Source organism: Streptopelia decaocto, assembly GCF_964273445.1.
Source record: "Streptopelia decaocto genome assembly, chromosome: 3".
In the NCBI taxonomy this organism is placed as follows: Eukaryota; Metazoa; Chordata; class Aves; order Columbiformes; family Columbidae; genus Streptopelia; species Streptopelia decaocto.
In genome coordinates this window covers 42,314,084-42,339,626 of record NC_138656.1, presented here as the reverse complement: position 1 = coordinate 42,339,626, position 25,543 = coordinate 42,314,084, and the positions used below count along the sequence as shown (strand labels likewise).

Here is a 25,543-nt window from a genome sequence, read left to right as displayed (position 1 = left end):
GCTATTAGAAAGCTTTTGGGCAGCATGCAGCTCATTTGTATTATACACTGAATGGAGGCAAGAATCTAACAAGATTTTGCCCACGGCTATCTTCCTTAATGGTCTCTTAAGGGAGACTTACTAGTCATTGAAAAAAATCCAGATATGCTATGACTACCAATTCTACTCTACATTCTCCTTTATTAAGAGATTCAAGGAACTAAAAAGGTCGAGGAGCAAGTATTTTCTTTAGAGAAAACACATTGATTTGACTCTTTCCATCATAGTGGTTAAATGCTTCAGGGCATGGTTGCAACAGAACTTAGTCTTGCAACCCTTTCATACCAGTTGATCATAAAAAAGCGTGAAGCTGGGATCTGTAAGAAGCTCTGAACCTAGAGAACTATGGGGTGTCATAAGTTGCACTGAATTTTTTTTCTTTTTGTTAAGGCTACTCAGTGGTTCCAGTTGAAGAATGGTCTCTCTTGAAGCTATTCCACACTTCAGTTCTTTAGGCTGAGGGTTGCAGTGACAATGACCAGTTTCACACTGCAACATTTGGTAAATTCCAGCTAAAATAACTTAATAATTTTTGAAAAGTTAATTAGAATAGAATAGAATAGAATAGAATAGAATAGAATAGAATAGAATAGAATAGAATAGAATAGAATAGAATAGAAAACAAATTCCAGTTGGAAGGGACACACAATCATCTAGTCCAACTGCCTGACCACTTCAGGGCTGACCAAGATAAAGTGCTTTGTTAAGGGCATTGTCCAAAAGCCCCTTCAACACTGACAGGTTTGGGGCATCCACAACCTCTCTAGGAAGCCTGTTTCAGTGTTTGATCACCTTCTCAGTAAAGAAATGCTTTGTAATGTCCAGTCTAAACCTCCCCTGGTGCAGCTTTGAACTATTCCCATACGTCCTATCACTGAGTACCAGGGAGAAGAGCTCAGTACCTCCCCCTCCACATCCACTCCCCAGGAAGCTGCAGAGAGCAATGAGATCGCCCCTCAGCCACTCCTCTCCCCATCTATACTTGTGCAGAATCCAGCATTTGGACTTGTTAAATTTCATCCCCTTAATTATAGCCCAATGTTTCAATCTATCTAGATTCCTCTGCAAGGCCTCCTGTCCCTCAAGAGTCATCAGCACCTCCCAGTTTGGTAGCATCAGCAAACTTGCTAATGGTGCATTCAACTCCTGCATCTAGATTGTTGATAAATCTACTGAACATATCTGGCCCTAGAACTGAGCCCTGAGGAACAGAGCTGGCAACCAGTCACCAACCAGATGTAGCCACATCCACTACAACCCTTTGAGATCTGCCCTTCAGCCAGTTCTTCACCCAGCACACCATGAACTTGCTCATCTCATAGTTAGACCAGAAGGATGCTGTGAGGGACAGTATCAAAAGTCTTACTAAAATCCAGAAAAACTACATGCACCACCTTTGCTTCACTCTCTAGACAGGTAACTGCACCACAGAAGGGTATACAATTAGGTAGTCAGGACTTTGCTTTTGTGAACTCATGTTGACTGTGCCTGATTATCGCATTGTTCTTTAGATGCCTTTCCATAGTACCCAGTATAATCTTCTCCATAATTTTTCCAGTTTGGTTTTTTTTTTTTTTTTCTCCAAATTAACTTCCAGTTAAGGAAGTTAAGAACATTAAGAAAAAAATGTTCTTGTTTTGTCTAAAATTATTTGTCTATTATTTTGCTGACTTTTTTAATTATTATTTTTTAAATAAAGTTTTTGCATCCTCATGTCTGTTTGGAGCAGTGACTTTAAGTTTTGCTGAATTAGGTCAGCAAAATAATGTTGTAACTTGCTCTTCTTCCCTCATGTTTTCTGTGCAGAAGTTTTAACGGTTTTGGCACATGGCTCTCATTTGTGGCAGAAGCCACAGTTTCAAGTGACTTATCTGAGGTCCAAGAATATCCTTTCACTGGCATTGCAAGAACCTAGCAAAGAAAACAGCTCTGACATCGTATTGAGACAAAGATAACCCAACTTGCCTCAAATCATTTTTCTTTACAGAAAGGTGAAGCTTCAAGTCTCATGTCCCCTCACAGAGCCATCACTTGAGTGTCCAGTTGGATGACCAGGTCACCATCCCTTATTCTGGAGAGGGGTAAATTGGAATATCTTTGTTATCTTCTGGAAAGAAGGTGTTGTTTAGTTGGATTTGGTTTTTTTATGAGACCCAGCCTAACCTGCACAAGAGTTGATGACAATAATACCATACAAAATTGGCTTGCAAGGACATCACAGTTGTCCAAACCAATACAGCAATAATAAATTTCACAGTACCAGTTGACTTCTTGTCATGTTCATGACAATCAAAAATAGAAATGGACTCAAAACCATCTGTATTGTAGCAGCTGTGTCTTGACAGGCACATCCCAGAGACCAAAAAGGGAGTGTCTTGCAGAGATGTGGAACACCACGAGATCTGCAATAATCAGGCAACAGCCAGCTGGTGGGGCCACCTATTTCACCTGCAGCTCATATACAGCTTTTTTTAACAAGTGGCACAAAGACTTCACGATGTGGATACAAAAGAGCATAAGGTTTATAGGAAGTTCTGCTGAAACCTATGACAGCAAATACGCTTTTTCATCACATGCATGGTAAAGAGTTATGCTGATGGGGGAATTATAAAGCGGATTGGTCACATGTTACATATAATTTCACTATTATCTGTGACTGGATAGATCATATTCAGGCTATATTTAATTAAAAAAATACTTACCTGACTTGGTGCAATTTCCCCCTCATGGTGCTTACTCTGCTTTAGGTTGGATGTTCTCTGCTCGAGTATGCTACAGATGGCTGCTTCATTTGCTGCAGAAGATGTGAGGTGAACAAGGTGGGACAAGGAAATAGTGTGACAAGGCTACAGGTCATTGCCTCTGTATGATACCAGGAAAATCATGAAACTAAACATTTCACATTGCTTTTTTTCCCTCAGTTTCTGGGTGTTTGACTTGCAAAAGTCACTCCAGTTTGTAGAGCTGAGGATTCACAGCTGAAGCTTGAGCAAATGGGAACATTGTTTGAGCTGTTGAAAGAGCTAACCACTCTGAAGAGGCAGGTACTGACAATCTCACCTGCTCTGTTCAGGATCTGCCTCAGCTTCCCACTGAAAGATGGGAACAGTTCCACCCTCGCATTCATCCAGGATACAGTGGAGATACTTTGTGAAGCAAACCGTGATGAGCACCACAGAGAAGCTCATCAGACAATAGTTCTATATTGAAAGCAGAATTTGCGAGTAAATCAGGCCTGGGGCTACACAATGACTAAAGACACCAAAACAGTATTGAGTAACTGCTCATTAACTGAGCATTGCTTATACTGTGCCTTGTGGGAAATTCCTGCAATGGCAATATGGAATCGTAGTGCATACAAATAAGAGAGGCAAATAGAAGATGCATAAGCAAATTTAACTCTGACATTTCTTAAATGAGTGCTTAACATAGCTTCTGTAATGACCTTTTAATGCATTTTTTGCATTTGTTCAGATTCTGTGTAAATATCCTCAAATGTGTTCACATCCTTGTTGCAAGTATTTATTTAGCTGGTATGGGCAGAACTGTAGAGAAATAAAATCACTTATATGGCCTTCTAATTTCTCATGAATAGATATTTCATAGTTGTTCTCTATAGTTATTTACCAAAGTCTGAAGCAAACTCCCAGAACAAAACATGCATGTGCTGTCTGAAAAGGAAGAAAATACCTCAGAGAGGCTGTTCTCTATAACATTCTCTATATTTTCAAAGTTTCAGTTGAGGTGTTTTTTCATGAGAATCTTAGCATCTCTAGTTTTTTCACTTGGTCTTTTCAGGATATGACTAACATGTTTGTATCAGAATTGCATATATATAAATATGAAATCTGTGTGTTGTGTTCTGATGAGTAGGATGAAAGCTGGGTGCTCTCCAGGGGGAAACCTCTCAGACAGGAATCAGTACAAGAACCACAGTAGTGAACAGTCTTTGCAACAAGAAAGTTAATTATAATTTTACAGCCGAAATGTGCGCCACCTTGCCAGAGAGAGGCTGTTATACTGTAGAGATCTTTAAAGTCACTGCTACTTGAAAGGTTTTTAAAAAGTCACAGTAGTCTTTTTCTACAAAGTTTGCCTCATTCCTTCCTTTCATAAAAAAAAAAAAACAACAATCGCACATCTCCTCAGAGCATGCTATAGAAAGAATGAAGGGCTCAGGCATGCAGCCTGAAGTTCAAAGATGCAGCAGGATATGGTACAGTGAGAGTCTACACAGCAAACAGATTTTGTGGAATGGGTGGTCTTTTGAAACACGTCCTCGTGCCATGCTTAGTGCATTTTCCGTAAAATGCTATTCTAAGCATGAACAGTGGCCTAAGCTTTGTGCTAGCTGTACACTTACGCTGTGGTACACGGGGAGGTATTTGGCCTAGACTCTAATAACTGGAAAAAAACCCGCACCATGAAACAAAAAACTCAGCAGCCAGGAGCAAAGCTTGAGGGGGATGGAATAGTGTGGCTGTCAGTCCCACAGAAGCTGTTGCAGGGTTCTACAAAGAGGAAGGCAAACGGGGGAGGTTGGTAGCGGCTCACTGCGCCGGTGCCCCTCGGCCCCTTACTGCCATTTGCAGTCACATCACCTGCTCAGGGGAGCAGAAGGCAAAAGTGTAAGTGGTGGCATAAGTGGTGCCACAGCGGCAATGAGGAACAGGCATTTGAGTCACATGTGAAACTGGAAAATGAAATTCAAGAAAGGAGTACACAGCAATACCAACTGATACACCCAAAGATTTCCACGACTTTTAAAGTGTTTTTTAGCTGGACACTTGATCTGTTTAACCAAATCATACATTTGACTCTTCTCTTTCCCGAAACTGAGAAGTCTGGAGCCGCAGCGTGAGGTTGAACTGCACCCCAGCAGTACCAGAGTGACAGGCGATACCTTACACAATGCAGACCATGAAAACAGAAGTGCTGGCGCTCTGTTTCTGAGAGTACGTGCATTAATTTAAAATCCTCCTTTGAGGTCATTTCTAGCTGATGTTGGTATTTTTTTCTTTTTCAGTCGGCTGTTTATCACTTCATCAGTAGGTGGCAGTAATACACGATCTTGTGCCATTTCTACTTGTAATAGGAATTTGGGAAAGAAAAGACCCTATTTTAGGGTAAAGCTGCTCGTTTTGTTTGTTCACAAGTGTGAGTGGTGTAAATGTACTTGACACGTACATCTTCCTCTAACAGACAGAAAAGCTGATCCCATACCAGTTCTGGTATTTATGGCTGTACTTAATTTAATAGTGCTAGAAAGCTGAATTCAATTAGGTGCAAATGCACAGTATTTATTCCAAATATCATTCTCCCTAAAGATTAACTATGCAGGTTCCAATAACATTTTATATAGCACTTATTCTGGTAATTTTGCCCACTATTTTTCACACATTACGGTGCTATTTAAGTCAGTCTAAGGACTTCAAGTATTATTAGTTTTCAGTACAAGAAACCTCTATTTTTAGGAACCACTCCACCCCCAAGTTTTGTTTTGTCCCCTTGAAGAAACAAATCCAGATTCTGATGCAGACTGAAAGGAGAGCCGTAACTACGACATTTTCTAGGAGAATTATGTATGGAAGTTTTTACTCCTCTACAATGAAAAGATAGGAAAAACTATATAATCAGGTCGTCCCAAAGTACATCTTCGGTTACTCCTTTGGTATCAGAATCCAACTGGATAAATGAATGCTATATTAAAGTTCCATAATTTAATATGCACACTTACAGACTGTTGTTCTTACTCCTTCTTTTTCCTGGACCTGATCCTATTGTAAATCACTACAAAAATGCTTTGTTACAATGTACTTCAGAAGCAGTTGGCAACACCTCCTATGTTTACCTTTGTCACCATCAGCAAAGTTTGTATTTATTTTAATGTATGGTGTGACCTAGAGTACCTTAACTTAAACTTTCCTCAAATTTTCCCTTCCTCCAACCATAATTTCAGAGAGGCTAGCTTAAAAATCTTGCCTATCAGCACCAGCCAAGCACCCTGCTACTAATTTAATACTTGGTGTAGGAAGCAAAGAAGGGGAATTTGGTACCTAATAGAGAGAAGGGAAATACATTTTAGTACTGAAATGATAAACTTTTAAATTCAAGGTAAAGCAAGGAGATTAACCTGAGGAATGCAAAACAGCCAGCCCCACAAATGCTACTGATATAATTTGCCATTAATCCACCATTGGGAAGTCTCATTTCATCAAAACAGCAAGCACTAAGATATGAAGAAAGGATCATTAATTATATGTCAAAAACTCCTTGACTCCAACTTCTGTCCCGAAGTTCTAATTCCGTAAGATGACAGCCCCAACTGTTAACAGGGAGCATGCATTGTTTTCTGGGCCTGAAATACAAAGCAACAAGCCTAATGGCATATGAAATAACACAGAGAGAGAGAAGAGTACAACGTTAGGACAGTAACAGGCCTGGTCTTGTTCTCATGGAAGTTAGTGGGAATAAAATCAGACCATTTGATGAAAATAAAAATTCATCGCTTCAGCTTACTGGAAATGCTACTGTTAGACAAAGCCACATTTTGGAGGGCACACTTTCTTTGTATTTACTTTTATAAAAATGTCCAAGAACTTTCAGATATTTTTGTGCAGTGTTTGAGGCAAGATGTTGGAGCATAGAACTCAGCAATCAATTATCTAAACAACCTCAAAGGTCAAAGTAGTACAAAAACATAATAGTAATAAAGACATTTTATGGTTTGGAGGGATCAGAGGAAAAGACATTCTTTTAAATGTTGATTTATGGATCAAGCTGGCATAAAAAAAATCCAACAACAAAAACCATACAGATAATGCCATTCTGTTCAGACACATCGCATTTTGATGGTGTTATTGAATAAAGTCATATATTCTTATGTGATCCAAAGCTGTTACAATTATTTTGAACTGCTGCTCTTCTAGGTGTGCCCACTACCCCCCACCCCTTCAAATTAGTAATTTGCCAGTAGTACATATAACTCAAGAAACTCATAAATAAGGGTATTAGAGAAAGCTGTCATATTCTCCACTAAGGAGCTGTGCTTATACAGTTTAACCTCTTCAGATATATTATAGATATCTGCTAAAATAAATATGCCATTTACAGTACTCCACGTTGTTTCATTGTAGAAGCATGAAAACATCTTAATAGATACAAATTTTTTTACCTGATGGAAGTTATAAAAGGATGAAAGAAACCACAAACATAGGAACCAACTATTAAAAGCATAAGAAGTCAAACACCTTTACAACTACCTGAAGAACAATTTTGGAGAAAAACCTTAAGTCCAAAACAATTACATTCCCCTCTTCTGAATAATACTGGATTTTTGTAAATGCAGCTCTCCTAACTAACGATGCTCACAACTACTGTGAAATGTTTCAATCTCAGGACTCAGATGCTAAGGCTAATTGGAAACAGAAAGCAAGCAGTTTGCAATACTGTAATAAGCTGTGTCAACTTTGTTATTTTAGATGGGAATGTTAATGATGAACCACAAATGCAAGTTGTCACAAAGCCTTTGAGAATAAAGCTGTATGCCCTGTATTCTCCTCCCTTGCTGTTCCAGTTAAAACCATACATGCGGAAGGACAAATGAAAATGTTGCCATGGTGATCAGAGCAGTTACCAAATCATGTACAGTGTAGGAAGGATTCCCTAAAGAACCTTATTAAGCATTTTGTTACTCCTTTTTAACAAATACTTCCAGAAAGCCATTTTTATTTCACTATCATTAAAATAGCTACTCAGTGAAGCCTATTCCTCTACCCCTCAGAATAAAGCTGAACACACCATGCATTAAGAAATGCTGTTAAAAGTTCAGAATGGGAATTTTAGGGTGAAAACTTTGAAATAGAAACCAAGGACAAACCTAGCCAAGACAAAACCTGGTCAAGACATTTGAGTGTTTTTCGGTATAGGTACTGTGAAACAGCACTGTGCCTACTGGACTACTGATGTCTTCAGCTGCCAAATTGAAACCCCAACCTTTAAATGAAAGACATCCCAAAAGCCTATTGGTTACAAGGAATATAATTTTCTTCTTGTAATATTATTGTAAAAAAAATTAACATGGAAGTTCTGTGTTAGATAGAGGTGGTGAATGAGCTGGCCAGCAGCAGCACTCCAGTCCAAAGCCACCTCTCCCATGTGACTGGACTGGTAGCTGAATGCAGGTGGGTGAGGCACTTTGTCCAAGTTGACTGGCAAAGAAAACAAACCCTGTACAATACAGACACCTTGTATTTCCACTGCACAAACCAGTACAACAAACACTGATGGAAACTGCTAAAAATAAGCTGGAGCAGGGAGGTGCACTTTGGGCTAAATGCAAATCACTTAATTCACCAAACAGCCCTTTTCTAGCATCTAAATTCAGCATTTAAGTACAGTCCAAGGCCCTTGGTTCCTCAGCTAGTCTTTGCCTTGCAGGTACTTAAGATGCTCACAGAAAACAAGTTTGTGCAGAGGAAGCACATTCCATTATGGGTGGCTGTTCAGAGCCTCGGCTCACTCAGACCAGTGCAGTTCTCCAAGGAAACTGCCACTCCTTGGAAGGCCGTGAAGTCAGCCCCATGTGTGAGGCAGGAGACACTTCCCATATATTGACACACTGTACATATAAAGTACTGCGCTGAGGGAACTCTCCTAATATATCAGACCAGAGGGGAGCTTTGACTTTTTTTAAGGAGAAGAATTAAAAAAAAAAAAAAAAAAAAAAGAGTAGTATATAATGTAACAGTTGTTTCCATCAGATGCCTTGATTGAACTTAATTTTACTTATTGAAGACAGATTGATCCTATTCCATACCTCACTTTTTTCCTCTTGCTGCACTTTAAACAAAGTCAAAAGAAAAAACCTCCTTGAACCTCCACAATTTACTTGCTGATAACTTCTCTCCTGCCTAATCTTTGGCTACAAAATACACAAACAGTGGCTGTGAATAGCACAGTGGCCTCGCTGTCTGTTCTAGCTCAACATTAATTTACGGTTACTCTCCATCCCCATAAAGTCTTGCTCACAGGCAAAAGCATGTAGAGAGCTACTTAGGAAAATTCCCCTCCTTGTACCAATCAGGGCAGATTTATACCCTCCACTAAGACCCTCAGGAACAGCTGACATATGACACTTTAGTTTGTTTTTTAAAATAACTGAAATAATTATCATTCAAAATAACATACAAGCAGCCACATTTTCTACAGTTTTATTCATGCAGTCCTGGTGTGTAACTATACATCTTGATTTTGCTTGTAGTTACATAGTTGGTTTACTTGTAGTCAAGTTTATTACAGTCTTCACAAAACATATTTATAAACACGACTTACTGTATAAGACTTATCATTCCAAACATCATAAACCACTGGGATTTCTTCCTAAATAGTGCTACTTGAGGAAAGGTCACACTACTCTTTTTAGATATAAATTTGTAAAGGCAAATGAATTAAATGTACCTTCCAAAGAAAATAAGAATGTTAAAAATAGCTTCAAGAATTGGCATGACTCTTTTAGGTCTCAGAAAAATCTATGACTGGCAAAGGCATCTACAATTTGATACCATATTCAATACTTTCATTAAGACCAAAAAAATGTTTAAGAAGAACTGAAATTAAACTTGTACATTGGTCTGAAAGAACAATGATTATCTTGAAGTTTTTAGGTTTTGTTTTGTTTTTCCAGAAAATGCACTACCTTCTAAGAAGATCGCAGCTATAGGCTAAGTATTGATATCTACAGAAAAAAATGCTAAAACTAAAAGCATGCAACACTGATACCAAATTTTAGCAGAAGACATTTTTAATTGGAAACTGACTCAAAGAATAGTACAAAACAGTTTCTTCTCCCTGAAGGGATTTTCAGATGCAGGCACTGGAATAATAAGGGGATCTTCTCCAACATGAGCATCACAATATGCCAATAAATCTGCTGCAGCTTTGGATACCTAACAGAAGAGAAGACAGAAACTACTGTAACACTTAATTTTGAACCAATCTGCATTGCATAGATATTCTTCATATAACATATGATAATGGAGGCTGTCATCAAATAGGAGTAGATTGGTTTATCCTTGAAATCACTAGAGACAACAACTCTGCATTTGCTCTTACTAAGCCTAGTAATCACTATATACATTTTTATCTAAGACAGTGACATGAGACGGTATCAATTTATGTGATTCATGTTCAGCTATTCCCCTCCATCAGAAAGAAGCTAAGGAGCATATACTCATTAAAACATGTATCTGCTAATGGCCCATAAGCAATAGGGATTCTCCTTGAAGCGTGTTTCTGTAGAGGCCGCCTGCTTCGCCTCTTATTCCCAGTCATTGGTTATAAAGTTTTCCACAAAAAACTATCTCTACCCTTTGCTCCTCTGGATGCAAACCAGACAAATAAAAAGTTCTTTAGGCACATGACAATGGGATTAAAAAGAAAACCAGGAGCAAAACTTGACCATCATTTAAGCTAAATATTGATTTTTAAATGGAGTCAGACTTCAATCTTCTGCTTAGTTATTATAAGTAGCACTTTATTTGCAGCATTAATTTAAACTTGAGCAGTTAGTACCTTAATATTTTTATGTTAATATTATTATACTTCTAAAATGACCAATTCTGAAGTCTCCAAATTCAGAATGCTGGTTTATACTTACTGAAAAGTCCTACAGAAATGTAACAGTGTGTTGGTATACAAGATGTTTTGCATGAAATTAAAAATGAAATATTAAGCCATTTCAGCTGTAGTTGAAAGCTTGTAACCTTTGCAGCTTTGTGCCATAGGAATATTGGTGACATGAGGTGACTGTGACTCATTTATTTTTTTTAAGAACTTAGAATGTATATATGAAATATTTCTGTTCTGTTCAGGTAGCAAGATATTTACAACTATCTGTATCTCTTCGCTTTAATTATTGTGTCTTCAATACTATGATAATTCAGAAAATGAGATATGAAATCTCTACAAAAACCCCTTTTCTCTGAGTACCATGACAGCTTTTCCTGAGTCAAACACTGAGGTCAGCATGTTTGCACAACTATCATGAAGAGGAAAAACAAATTTGATTTCTGGTATTCTTCTAGCAGGTATGTCTTCACTGTTAGCTTTAGCTTTCCCACACCCTGCTTGCTCTGGCACGAGTCAAATCTGTAGTAGTCTCCAGATTAGACCTATGAAGTCAATGGCTGTTGGATCAGGATTCACATGAAACTTAAATTAACTTCCGAAAGAAAGTGACTTTTTATTGTTTAAATATTCACTAAAACATGCCTTTGTGGAATGCTTACACTCACAAAGTACCTACGGTTGACATCCCAGTATAGACTATCCTCCTCAGAGGAAGCAAGGATGTTTAGGTTACTTAAAATTAGTTTACCTTTGCACTGGCCTGTAAGACAAATGAGTGGGCAGAGGCACTAAGTGTGAACATCGCTGGGCCAATGCAGAAGACACAGCATCAAACTGAGCAAATCAGCAGAGATATTCAGAAGGACCAGCACTTCTCAAAAGAGAAGCATGTCAAAAAAATGTTTGGAAAATAATGGACTTCAAAGTACAAAGAAAGGATTGTAGTTGTTTTCAGACATACTTCAAGTAGCTACTTGCTAAGCAATGACAAAAGAATGAGGCTCTGGGTGTGAGGGCACTATCTAGTATAGAGGGGTAGAACTGTAATGAACAAGCAGAAAACGTAGGAATCCTATCATATTCCCAGTTTTCATTTACATTTACTTGTGAATTTTTAAAAAGCAGATTCTCCAAAGAAAGGCACAATGTAAAGAGATTATTAAATTCCTATCAAGCCCCAAAAAGATAGCAAGACAGAAAATATACTTTTCTTTGCTAATGATGTATGCTGTACCTCAGCAAAGTATACACAGGGATAGAATGCATCCACTGAACAGGAGGTTAGTGTGTTTCCAGTAATGTAAGGAGGAATGTACCACCACAGCATTTTGGAGAAGTATTTTCAATTCATGACAATCACCAGTATATTCACAATTTTTTAACATACATATTTTAGCTTTTCTATTGCCCTTCCAGCTCAGCTGCATGTCTCAAACTAAGGCAGTTCTATCCTCTAATTAATTTATTAGCTGGTCCTGAACTCTTGCATTCAGAGCAAGTCAAACTCAGCGCCACAGGTGCCCACAAAAAGCTCAGTGACATTTTCAGTGGTATGTCACAACAAACGTTACTGCCATAAAACCTAGCAGAAAGCTAGTCTAATTCTCTGGGTGCCAGAGTCAAGGTTTATTAAAGATGCCTGGCACATTTCATCTTCAATTATTAAGCTAACAAATAAGGTATTTTGTTAATTAAACCAACAATCTTTTTAAGTAGACTGACCCTACAGGAGCAGAGAACCAACACTGGACTTGAACAGATTGACCTTCCCATAATGAACTTGTTTGTTACACATATGGATAAGCAACATCAGCCCAAGTATATTGCTTTTTGTTCAATGGAAGAGAAGTACAATTTCAATCATCATGCTTAGAAGGGATGAACCCAGTAATATCACTTTCTGTTTCTCTACGTATTACTGTGCTTTGACATCATATAACAATAAAAAGGATTTTCACTATCAGAAGCACAATATAAATTTCTATATCTAACTTGTCCTCTAACGCTGGAATGCCATGAAGCAGAGCAAGCACTTTCTTCAATGTCACAGTGTTTAAATCATGAATTAGTTTGCTTTTAGATAAACCATAGTACGATTTAGTAGAAAACAAAACTATAACAAGGAACTGAGGAACATTATTACATTTTAGCACATTGTCACAAACTAAACCCTGTACTAGGCCATGTATTTTCATGCTTTAAAAAAATAAGAGGTTTGGGGAGGAGAAATCCTCCCATTGGGATTACAGTAGTTATAAAAGTGAATTATGGCCATTTCTTCGCTAAAAGTGCAACATCTCCAGCTTGCACAGTGGAATGAATAATGACCACTCACTAAGGGGAGTTACGTTAGCTGATCACATTCCAGGTGCAATGAAAACATTGGTTGTGAGCAGGGTGGGCAAAGTCAGAACTGTGGCCAAAAAAAGAGCAAAATACAAGGTTGCTTTCAGCAATTTTCCTGCTCTGTGTTAGTATTCAGACCAGCAGTGGCTGACAACCTCTGCACAGTGTGTCACATTATGGCTAGAGTAGAGCCGCCTGCTTCAGCATATGCCAGCAGGCAGAGGTTGCCTAATGGCCAATGCTGTGGTTTGTTCCTATAAAAATAACTTGCTGATCATCCTATTTGTGCCAAGGAGGAAGTTAAATGAAGGCCACTCTATCATAGCTTTTACTCACCTTTAGATTTATTTGTAGCTGAATGCTGCTGTACAGTTTCACAATAGCTTTTATTAATAATTAAAATAAGCACATGTAATTTGAATATTCAAATGAAGCTAACGCATCATTTCAGCTCTCCTATGCAATACAGCTTGGTCTGCAAATTCAAAGTAATTTATACATCTTGCAGAAGTGGCTAAAGAAAAAAATCAGACTCCAGTTTGATTGATGAATTCTAGCAGAAAGTTAACTTTTTTTTTTTTTTAATCTTTTAAAGTGCATAGATAGAGGGAATGCAGTATAAAGGTATAATCTCACAAGGTATCATCTCACATTTTATACAATTATTCTGTGTAGTGAAAAATACATCTGGTTGTCAAATTACAAAAAAAAAAAAAAAGCTAAAATAAGCAAAACAAGAAACAACACCACCACAAACAACAAACAAACAAAACACTCAACCCTGATGCTTTAAAGAAATAGTCTCAGGAGGACTGTGGAATTTTACCATTTTATTTCAGAATAACAGAGGTGATAAAAACAGCCAAAGCTGGAACATAATCCTGTTAGCTGCACTAATAATTATAAGCTTCAATGACAGAGCAAAATGCTGCAATTACTATGTCATCTCTCTTGTCATGGATTGTGACTAATTACCATCCTTGCTACGACACCCCCTCTGCTTATCCTTTACATCTAAAACAAAGAGATTCACACACATTTATTGGCAATCCCACTGCTTATCTCCCAACACTATTCAGACCCAGTTAGGAATATTTTCTATCTTCTTAAGAAAAAAGAAAATGGAATAATAACTGATACACATGTCAGAGAACTCCTCCTTTTCTGCTTGCAAAGAGAAGATTAAATAGTGCTTTATTCTGGGGACAATTATGATAAAGCACCAATATTATCTTTGCTTTCTTGATGTTGCTGCTAGCATCTTTGGAAGACACTACTAGTCATGAGGCCACTGTTCATCTGATTTCATTTGATGTTTCCTAGCTTGGAATCTGCTACTCCTGCTTTCTACTTATTGCTGCTCCTTTTGTGAGGAAGTAAGGCAGGTTCAATTTATGATTCTTCTGGGATTCTTACAGTTTACAAAAACCCACCACAGTAATACTTCTAACAACCGACCAATACACCAATAACTTCATCCTCTCCTTTTATGATGCCGTGTTTGTTTCACACTGCAACAGTGAGTAGCCTTTGTGGATCCTCAACACTGCACTGCTTGCTGTTCCCCCTGGTTATCAGGTTTGATTTTTAAATCAGCTGAAAAATCCATAACGCAGCAGGGAATGGATAACTATCAACATCTTGCAAACTGGAAGATTTTAACTGAGCACACCCAGCCCTTGCTGGTTACAGCAGCCACCATGCCTGGAAAATAAAGTGGCTCTGTAGTAGAAAAATTAGCTGGAACTTCTGATTTCCCTAGTCAATAATGCAGATACATTTTAATGCTAGCAATGTGGTCTTGTCTATTACGGGAATAACCACTTGGCTATAGCTACTTCCAAAACAGTGTTTAATTAAATTATTTGAAAAATACTGATCTTTTGTTACATGCCTAAATAGTTTAAGCAGAAAAAAGGAAGTAAGGTTATTTCTCTGCCTTTACAGTTATGATCCGAGAACTCAAAATCTTGGAAAGTCTCTCGGTAAAATTTGGCTATACTAAAATACACAATTAACTGTTTCAAGATTAAAAGGTAAAGCGGATCTTGAGGGAATAAAAAGCCAACCAACCTCTTCTTACAATCCCTCATACACTTGTTCAAATAAATTCTAGAAATCAAGACCTAAACATTTTGCAAATTGTATTTATTATACTTTGGTATAGAAGCGCTCAGAACACTGAAATGCATTGGATTTTCTTTGGTGCCTTTTTGTTTCCAAGCTGTTTTGGAAGGTGAAATAATTGTACTTTCTAGCTATCTGTTTTTTAGGTCTGCCACACTTGCTAACAACCGCGTTCTTTTTAATTAAACTAACTGTAAAAATAACCTACATCTTTCTTACACATGTAATTAAGAAGGTTATACATCTAACTAACGAAGCTATCTGCAAAACTGAGCTAATTATGTGGTATGTAAAGTTACCACTGATTATATAAAAGCAAGTTGAAGACAATGTGCTAAGTATAAACAGTTTCAAATTCCAATAAACTGGGCCATATTTTTCCAACCCTTTTCTCTGCCACACACACACACGTTCTTTCTTGCCAGTTCTGTTGTTCATGCAGCTGCAATGTGACCTGAATCAGGGGACTAACCCCACTGATTTCTGAAAAGTCAGGTCTTCCCTTACAGAAGGAAACAGAAATACCTGTCCCTGCAAACAGGCATCTATTAAGTGATGAATTTGTCACGACACTATACAACAAGATAGAAATTATAACTTCGCAAATTCAATGGTCTTACAAAACACTGCTAAAAACTGCAACAAAAATGCAACTGAAATTTCTGTTTTCATAGAAGCAAGATTAACTACTCATGTCAATTATGCTAATATTTCTGAATTATAAATACCATCTAATTAGTGAGTTTATGATCTGATACTATTTTAAAATTGTTATTCTATACTGTTGCCCCCATGCTGACTACATGCAGAATGTCAAAAACAGGATGGATGGACAAACAGACTGAGTTCAGACTACACGCAGAATTTATGTACAATCATTCTAAACTGTCTTACTGAGTTTGCAACCTCGGTTACAAACACTTACAGTTTGTAACAACTCAATTACAGCTGTTTGAAGAAAAAACGATTATTTAAAAGTGTTCCTTTTTCTAGTCTTTCCATCTTTAAACTCTTCTTCCTTGTAGAGGCTGGATTTTTCATCCAAATCATTATTCCCTATTTTCAGAAGCAGAGAGAAGCGAGAGAGCACAAAAGAAATGAGCATTGGTTTCCCAAAGCTTTCTATGACATTACTAGTTTTTAGGTGCTTGATTTATCCACAAAATTTTAGCCTAGTTGAAGGCAGAATGACAGGGAAGAATGACAGGCTTTTCTGGTTAAAAATGTTGAGAACCTCTGTTTAATAGTGCCTTTAGATAAAATATTTAATCCACATACATTTAGAGGCAAGATAAAACCAAATCCTCACATACGACTGGCAATCAAGTGTGAAGAATCATAAATGAACATCGCAATCATACCTATTTTTTTGTGCAATGATGTCTGTGCTGAAACTAAACAATTCAAAGCAATTCAGCTTGTCTCATCATTATTCAAAAGTATTGCAATATCTTAAAATATTTATTCCAGTTCCTAAAGAAGAAGAACAAAGAAACCTGAGCTGTACTTATATTCAGCTACAGGTAACAAAGGAGAGCACCTGTGCATCTGCCAGCTGATTTTAAATATTTTACAAAATACCACTTTTGACAGACATAAAAGGCACTCATACAGAAGCAGACTAGTAGCCAGTCTTTGGAAATTGCTTCACTAGAATGAAGCAGTTAGTACGTAACTACTTCACAGTACTGAACATTGTTTTATAGCTCAACACAGATTTTTTATTTCAGCCAATTGAGTTTTTCCGCAAAATTAAAGGAAGGCTGTACCACAAACTAGTGAGTGAATTCAAAATGCCAACAATATGTCCAAGTTTACCTTCATCCTATCCATGTATGCTTCCATTTTTAATTGCTCCACAGCTTTCCTGGCTTGAGATATATTGGTTGTACTGTTTGACACCAGTTCCTTCATTTTGTTTTCCCTAGAAGAGACAAAGTTGAGACAATTTAAAAGCTTGGATAGCAAATACAGCAGTCAGTGAGAGGACAGTTATCTAAAATTTAACCAACCCTTGCCCATCACATTGGCACTGCCGAGCTGTAGGTCCCAAATATAAACCAGACATAATTTATTTCTGTTCTCTTGTTCAATAGCACCTTATTGCATTACATATTTGCATCCTCCACTGCCAGTATTCGATCTGAATTCTGCAAACAACACACAAATGCAGAGTATACAGCCATTATTTCAGCGTAGAAATGGTTGCCCTGGTTCAGATTGCCAAAGCAGAACAGCTGTTCATAAACAGACCTTGCAGCCATTATGCAGTTTGGCTCCATACCCCAATTACACCTACTAACATGAAAACAAGTTCAGAAGTGGAAATGAATGCCACACTGTTCTCACCAGGCATCAGAAAGAGAGAAATTTTAAGACAGAGAACTAGGCAAAATTCTGACTACAGATTTAAGGAGTTGAAAAATAAAGTAAAAAATTAAGAATAAATAGTGCAGTGGTTTCCAGCTTTTTGCTTCCACATCCCCAAAGAAGTCTAAAGATGACTTAAAACCAGTACAGTATGCTATACGGTATAGGAATGCATTATTTTTAAGAGATCTACAGCTCTCAGGAAGGGACATCTAATTAGGGGGTGTCAGTGTTTGGATTTCTTGTGTTGCTGCTCCCTGAGGTCTTGAGGGTAAGTCAACTTGTTATCACACAGTACTCAGCATTGTTACCCAATTAGTCAAGATGATTACATTGGAACCTTGAATAAACTTACAAAATATATGCCCTATGTGTTAGGAGACATTGCGCATGTTAGGAGATGTTGCGCTGACACCACACTTGTGCTGATCCAGCACAAGTTGCAGTTACTATTTTGAAGTCATTGGAAGTTGGGCCAAGCCCACACGGAAAGAAAGGTAAGATCAGATACAGATGATTTAGACAGGTCCTGGACTACTTATACTACCAAGACAAGGCACTGAGGTTTTGATGAGCCAAAACACTCGCCTGTGGTCCTGTATGCTTGGTACTCCACAAGTGCCACCTGAAGCAAGGTTAGTCTAGTGCCGTGCATCAGAAATCAATACAAAGTTAGGCAATGCAAAAGACACAGAAGCAGATGGAATGCAGGAGAAAACACACAAAACATGGCATTTTGTATTGCTGTCAAAAGAGTTTTAAGCTCAGGTCTTTCAAAATTAATACTTTCAGCTTACTTCTGCACAAGAAGTGAGCACCTAGAACTGCACAGATTTCCCTTCTTGAACCTCAATAACTTACCTGATCCAGTCACTGGGGTGTAAGATACAAGCAGGAAATCAAGCAGGACACAGGAAATGCTCTTCTAAAAAAAATTTATATACAATGTCTTAAGCATGTGAGAGTCAATAGAATATATAATCCAGAGCACAAACAGAATGGAGGAATAACTTTTTAATAGTTTTGATTTTGCAAAACACAGATGTTCAAAGATAACTGTTTCTTTTCCTTTCTAAAACTGGCAACCTGTGCTGTAAAATTGGATGGCGGAATACAAATATGACGGTGAACATGCTCAAGACTAATTTGAAAAAGCAAGAACAATCTTTTTCAGAACTTGTGTAAGTCTAGGCAGAGGAAATGCTACCTTAAAATAGATTAATTGGGCCAAATAAAACAAGAGCTTTAATACATGCTAAGATAAAGACCAGGTTTTCTGTACACAAGTGTGTCATTTTAATAGAATACAAGTTTCACCCTGGTATGCACTCTGATGAACAAAAATCGTGTTAGAACACAGTAGCTTTTTTTTTCTTTTGGTCTTGGGTCTCTGTTTACAATCTTTTAACTCGTGTTCCTCACAAGGCACAGGATTAAATACATGTGGAAGAACTGGTTTTGCATAAAATGTCATGTACGGTACAAAATTCCACAACTAACCAACAGCCTCCAAACAATTTTCAGATCTGTTTTGACTTGCAGTGGACAAGTGATATTCACAAGAGCAGGAGGTTCTGAATTACAGGTCAACTCTGGACTTTTTGTTTAACTCCATAACCTAGCTTTTAAGTCTTAACCTATTCAAATAGCTAAGAATAAACACTTATATCTTTGTTCACAAAATTATATCCCCACAAGTTTGAAACATTTAAATTTTGTTATCATCTCACAGCCAGACTACTAATGACCACATGGTCAAAAAAGCCAAGCTAAATGAAGTCACGGAGTCATTTCTACATTTGCCACAGCCCAACTCCAGAGGCAGATTAGAAATTTAATTTTGAATAATACAGATAAACTGAATTAAGCAACTGAAACTGCATGAACAGGCCAGAGAACTCCAGATCTCCCAAGCTTTTCTGGCTATTCATTCCCCTAAACTGTAAAAGTTTAGAGCTAGACAATTTGAACCATCACTCCCTGCACTGAAGTTGATGAGAACACTGTTTCTAGTACATCCAGCTAGTTGAAACTGTAAAGGAATTTTGAAAAGGCCATTAGGCACAAAAATGCTTTAAAAAATCCAAACCATGTTTCCAAAACAATGCCACCAACAGAATATGTTCTTAGTTATATTCTGAAACAGCAAATGGGTCAATTTTAAAAAGAAATTATGTATTTTCTCTGATAAACTATTTCATGATATCAGAAAACAATCAGAATAAGAGGCTTCATTTTAAAAAGAACTTTAAAAAATAAAAAAGAAGTCTAGCACTATGTGGTTCAGCCACTGGAGAAAATTTCCACTTATCCCAAGTAAGAGGTTTGTTTATACTCTAAAGCACAAACATTTGTTCTGTTCCAAATTCTGCTCCTACCCTGGCATTTACATGCACTTAAAAATTTAACCACCGTATTTCTGGAAGTGCTTAGCATCCATTTACTTTTTTTTTTTTTTTTTTTTCATACAGACAGTTCTGATTCCAGAACTTGATAGGATGGATTTCTCCTGTTTCATATTTCACTCACCAAACTACATATACCTCTGCCTTCTCTCACTTTCTGCAAATAGAGTACGTATTTGCACATCAGTTAAGGCTCTATTATATATTAAGTGATGTTGACAATGAGAACTTTACTCATTTTCAAACCAGTCTGCAATGAACTGGTCCTCTTTGCAAACAAAGTTTTGACCGAGAACTGGTTCCATTCTCCTTAGAACCTGTGTTACTCTTTAATAACCTTAAGCTTAATATTCCTTAAGGAAATAATATTGTGACTTAGAAATAAAGCTCTGGAGATTAAAAAAAAATAACAACAAGAGAGTATGTTACACACCCTCTCCCTGAACAACTGTCCCCTAGAATGTGAGGAAGCCTCCTCCTTTAAACACCCTCTCTCAGTGTTTCCTTGGAGGCTGCAGCCTGACAAATGGCTCTAACCCTCTCTCCTAAGACAGCTCCTTTTGACCAGTCAAGTATTCTTGAGGCCTTTAGACCCCTGGGAAAGCACAGCTTTGTATTGTATCTGGGGGGCAGCCTACAGGATCATGGAATCATAGAAAATTTGGGTTGGAAGGAACCTTTAAAAATCACCTAGTCCAACACCCCTGCCATGAGCAGGGACATCTTCAACTAGATGAGGTTGCTCAGAGCCCTATCCAGCCTGGCCTTGAATGTCTCCAGGGATGAGGCATCCACCACCACTCTGGGAAACCTGGGTCAGTGTTTCACCATCCTCATTATAAAAAAATTCTTCCTCATGTCTAACCTGAATCTTCCCTCCTTTAGTTTAGAGCCATCACCCCTTGTCCTATTGCAATAGGTCCTGCTAAAAGGTCCATTCCTATCTTTCTTTTAAGTACTGAAAGGCCACAATAAGGTCTCCCTGGACCCTTCTCTTCTCCAGGCTGAACAAGCCCAACTCTCTCAGCCTGTCCTCAAAGGATAGCTGTTCCAGTCCTCTGATCACCTTCGTGGCCTCCTGTGGCCCCTCTCCAACAGGTCCATGTCTTTCCTGTACTGAGAGCTTCGGAGCTGGATGCAGGACTCCAGGTGGGGTCTCACCAGAGCAGAGCAGAGGGGCAGAATCACCTGCCTCAATCTGCTGGCCATGCTGCTTTTGATGCTCAAAAGGAATAACTTCTCCACATCTTTTAAATTACCTAAAGAGCCTCGACCAGAAATTACTCAGCTGGGTTTGCTAACATTCATTCCTCGTTGTTTTTTCCAGCAGCCCCCTATTAAGTTAGATCAATACAGATGTATACAGGTCTGGATAATCACTGTAGTTACAGTAGTTATGTTAGTGATCAGACTACGTGCAGCCTACATGTTACTGATGCATGCCAGCAGACCTAGATTATAGTGGAGCTCATCTGTCCAGTGTATATTTATGCAATGCACCGAGTTCGTTAATCTAGTCTCTGTGACTCTTTTCTTTAAGGGAAATGATGATTGTGTTAACAAAAAATAGTGACAGCAGCTACACGGCCTTTTTCGGCCAAGTAGTTTCTGCTGACTGGCACACCTCATTTCTTAGAACATTGCTCCTGAAAGCTGTGTAGCGACAGCCCCCCAGCCAGCTGAATTTTCAGGGATTTGGGGATTTTTACCTCACAAGAATGTCATCCTATTTCTGGGTGCAGTTAATTCATTTCTGCCAAAGATCTTAATCTCCAGGGCCCATAAAAATGCTCATGATGAGCAACTTTTATTTGTTTTTAGAATAGATTATATTGTACCCAACAGTACTTCAAAGGCCAACTTATGATAACCCAGGAAGTTGCATAAATATTTGCAGGTACAGCCTGACCTTGCATAGAGTAAAGAGTACAACCTACATTTACCCAACTTCATAAATACCTGTTAGTAAAGTGCAGAAAATGTCTCAAAATTTGAGTAACATTGAAGCAAAATATAATTTTCAAGCCATTATGGACTTCTACAAACAACAGGGATGAAAAGCTGGACTGCAGTTTTCCCCCCTCCACTTCCAAGTACAACCTTAAAATATCATGCCAACAGAGTGACCTGTAGAATTCAATCTAAAAAGCCCTAAACCCAATTGTTTGGTGCCTTCTATTTTCTTTTAGCAACCTAAAGCAATGGACCTGAAATTACTAGACTGAAGAACCCAGGATTCACAACTCTGAAGCACACCTTCCCTACAAGCTCTGTACCTCTTGGACCATGGAGCGTAACAGAAAAGTTAATCTAATCATGCAACCAAGTTCCAGTGATACTAATGGGAGTCATCCATGAATAACCACCTGCAAATCACTTTCTAAAGTGAAAAAAGATCCCCACATTTCATTATCCACTTGCAAACATGCCAGGGATATAAACAGCAAAATTTACAGCCTTGTTGCTGTTTGATGCCAAACTGGCATATCAAAGGAATTTCAGGGGAATGGGAAAAAAAAAAAAAGGAGTTCTATGGTTGCTGTTTAGGTAATAGAAACTTAAAATACCCCTGCTATATGAGCTAGCATCACTGTCCACACAACATTGGTAATTTCCCCTTCATCTGCAGGGCATGGAAGGGAAAAGAACGACTGCCCCTGCTATCTCAGTTCTTACTCCAAGATTTACTGCATCCAATGTAGCTCTGCAAACAGATAGTGAAGCTAAGGAATCTTTTTGCTTTCTCTATCCCTAATAGAAAAACACTGCATTTTATACTCCATCCACTTAGCAGAAGCTTAGTAGTATGAGCAGACAAAATTAAAGGCACAGCTACTGCTCACGATAAGGAGAGCATACCATTTTAAGTCCATAAATATGGTGATTTAAAAAATAACTGCTATCATGTAACTGCAAAACAGCTGAACTTCAATATCGCCATTTTTGTCAACATAGGTTCAATACCCAGTCCAACCATCAAGTTCCAAAAATTCTTGCCAATGAGCCCAAAGATTTTATCCAAAATATCAGCTTACTTCTCAACATTTAAAAATTTAAGAAAACAGTGGCAGAACCCGGACAAGGACAATCTTTTTAAGCACTATATTTGTCATCAGCATACTGGTTATGTGCCCATATGGTCCAGCAAATCATCAGAGATCTAGAAAGTCTAATACAGAAATATGAGACCTACTGACTATTGTACCTCTTTGGCTAACTTTAAAAGACAGTTATGACTTAAAAAAAAAAAAAAATCTATGGGGAAGTTTGATTATTCCCCTTAAATCTTGTTTAAAATGTATTTGAATGGAACAGCGACATATAAAGTAGAGGAAACGCCTCCAAGAAGCCTGGTATTTTATCACCTGCAGGACGGAAACATTTTTCAAGTTGTGACTCTGAGTTTTTTGTCTCACTGCGCTACCTTAATCGTTTTGCTGTACAGCAGTGTACAGCACCGCACATTAATAATTACCGCCAGCAGCAGCTGGGCAGTTAAGATTTATTCCTCCAGCAGCGCGAACCAGTCAGCAGGAAAATCAGCCACTTTCTTGCATCTTCACACCAGCCAGCCGAAGGGAGATGCACAGGCGCGCTGGGCAGAGACCCCAGACCATTTTCCGCCTGAAGAGAAAGCAGGTTTTTTCGGAGAAGGACGATCCCCGCCGAAGACAATAACGGCGAACCCCAAAGCCCGAACCTGACTTTCGCGGGCAACCGGGTAACTCCACAACGCGCGGCTGAAGCCGCCGTTGTTTACCGAAAGCGACGGGACCAACCGGGCTGCCGGTCGGCGCAGCCGGTCGCGCCCTGGGCGGGCGGAGGCAGCCCCTGGTTTCCCAGGGCACCAGAGCCGGCTCAGCGACGGAGAAACCCGCGCGCGGAACCGCTGCTACCGGCCAGGGCCGTCCCACCTTCCGCTTTGCGCCCCCGCCGCCGGTGCACCCGCCCCCATCCCGCCTCGGCCCACGCACCACCTCCTCCAGCCTCCCGCGCAGCGGCGGGGTCCCGTCCGGCGCCGCCGGGACACTCACCGTGCGAGGGCGGCGGCAGGCAGGCAGGCAGGCTGCTGGCAGCCCGGCTCGGCGCCTGGCGGCGGCACATGGCGCGGCCGGCGCTGACGGGCGGGGCGGAGCGGCCGCCGCCAACGGCTGCCACCGCCCTCGCGCCTCCCGCGGTGCGGGCTCGGCCACCGGCCCTCCTCGCGCGGCGGCCGTTAACGGCCGGCGCTGTCAGCCGCCTGCAGAGCACAGGGCGGGAAGCTGGTCCTGGCCGTAAGGGCAGCTTGAGGCGCAGGCACAGCCCCGCAGCGTCCTGTCCCGCCTGCCAGCTTTACCTTCCTCCAGCCCGGGCAGCGGCACCTGCCAACAGCGGCCCGGCCCGTGGTCTCCGCCGTTTTACTGCTGCGGCTTCCTCCGTCCCCGATTCCTGCAGACACCAGACAGTCATCCTGGCCTTTCTAATACATTGAAGGGGCAAAGCCTGTGCGACACAGATGTTTTAAGGTAAGAGCCCATAGTACCTGTCTGTGCCTTGGACCGAACAAAAATAGGATGAAGCGGGGAATGAAAAAAGAAAAAAAAGCCCACTGTGAAAAAGGAGTCACTCTGGAAAAGGGACCACTCACTTGTCAAGGCTATTACATCAGAATAAAACGATTCAGCTTTATAGATCGATTTGTATATACTTCTCCATTACCAATTTGAGATTGCATTAAGAGCCGTTAAACTGCCAATTAGCATTTTTTGTTTGCCCCAATAATTAACACGTTGGCAGGATACCATCACCACAATCTCATTTCTTTTGTTTCCCAAGAAGGTGGCCTGTGGAGAGATGTTCACTTGTCACCCTTTTCTCTTACCCCACTATCAGCACTTTTTCACATACAATCTTAGCGGAAGCATTTCCAAGTCACAGAAGAGCCCCATTTTTAAAGGTGCTTTGAAGCAAGGGCTGTGTCTTTAAGACTGACTCGATGGCTTTCAGGGTGCTGGTTTGGGAGGAGAAAATGCAGCAGGAAGAGGGGAAACATTACTGAATATAAATAGGGAAGTTCATAAACTTACCTTAACTAGAGTTCCAAAAACTGATCTGAAACTTAACTGGCCCATGGTGCTGCTGTTTCATTCACATTTAATTGCATCATCATTCTATTATACGAAAGGCTCTACCAAAGAACTTAAGTGCTATTGGCAAAGAGCACTTGCTAGATGGCTCAAATGATTAGACAGTTGTCACTGGAACAGTGTTTTTACCACTGGATTCTAACAATTTTCTTCTTTAAGCCAGAATATAAGGAGGGAAATGGCTGCTTTAAAATATATTTTCGTCATGTATAGACATGTTTTCATCGGCAAACTCATGTGATCCACCACAAACAAGAGTCTCCTACCAGAATTGGCCTATAGGCTTTGAATGCAATACCTGTAGCAGCTAGCACTAATCTCTGTTCCTTGAATTGACAGGAACAAGCCCCAGTGCAGTTTATGTGAGCCTTATTCAATTGCATTAAAGAATATTTTTTGTTTGTTTGTTTTGGTTTGTTGTTGTTGTTTGTTTTGGTTTTGTTTTTTTTCCTAGGAATGCTAGCTCAAAGCTGGAAACGGTGAGCAAGCTTATGCTTTTAC

The 25,543-nt window shown here is 39.3% G+C and overlaps 1 protein-coding gene across 5 annotated transcripts; it reads right to left on the bottom strand.

The window, feature by feature from the left end:
* Positions 1-9,220: 9,220 nt before the first annotated feature.
* GNG4 (G protein subunit gamma 4) lies at positions 9,221-24,413 on the bottom strand. Of its 5 annotated transcripts, none has more exons than XM_082048286.1 (5): positions 23,951-24,412; positions 23,341-23,540; positions 18,373-18,436; positions 16,960-17,065; positions 9,221-9,986 (listed from the first exon to the last, which is right to left on the bottom strand). In XM_082048286.1, exons 4-5 carry the CDS (start codon positions 17,053-17,055, stop codon positions 9,858-9,860), a joined length of 225 nt encoding a protein of 74 aa, XP_081904412.1. In that variant the 5' UTR covers positions 17,056-17,065; positions 18,373-18,436; positions 23,341-23,540; positions 23,951-24,412; the 3' UTR covers positions 9,221-9,857. The 5 variants fall into 5 exon arrangements, with proteins under 5 accessions (XP_081904412.1, XP_081904411.1, XP_081904410.1 ...); XM_082048285.1 differs by having other exon boundaries at positions 23,392-23,540; XM_082048284.1 differs by lacking the exon at positions 23,341-23,540 and having other exon boundaries at positions 23,951-24,411.
* Between the last annotated feature and the right edge of the window lie 1,130 nt (positions 24,414-25,543).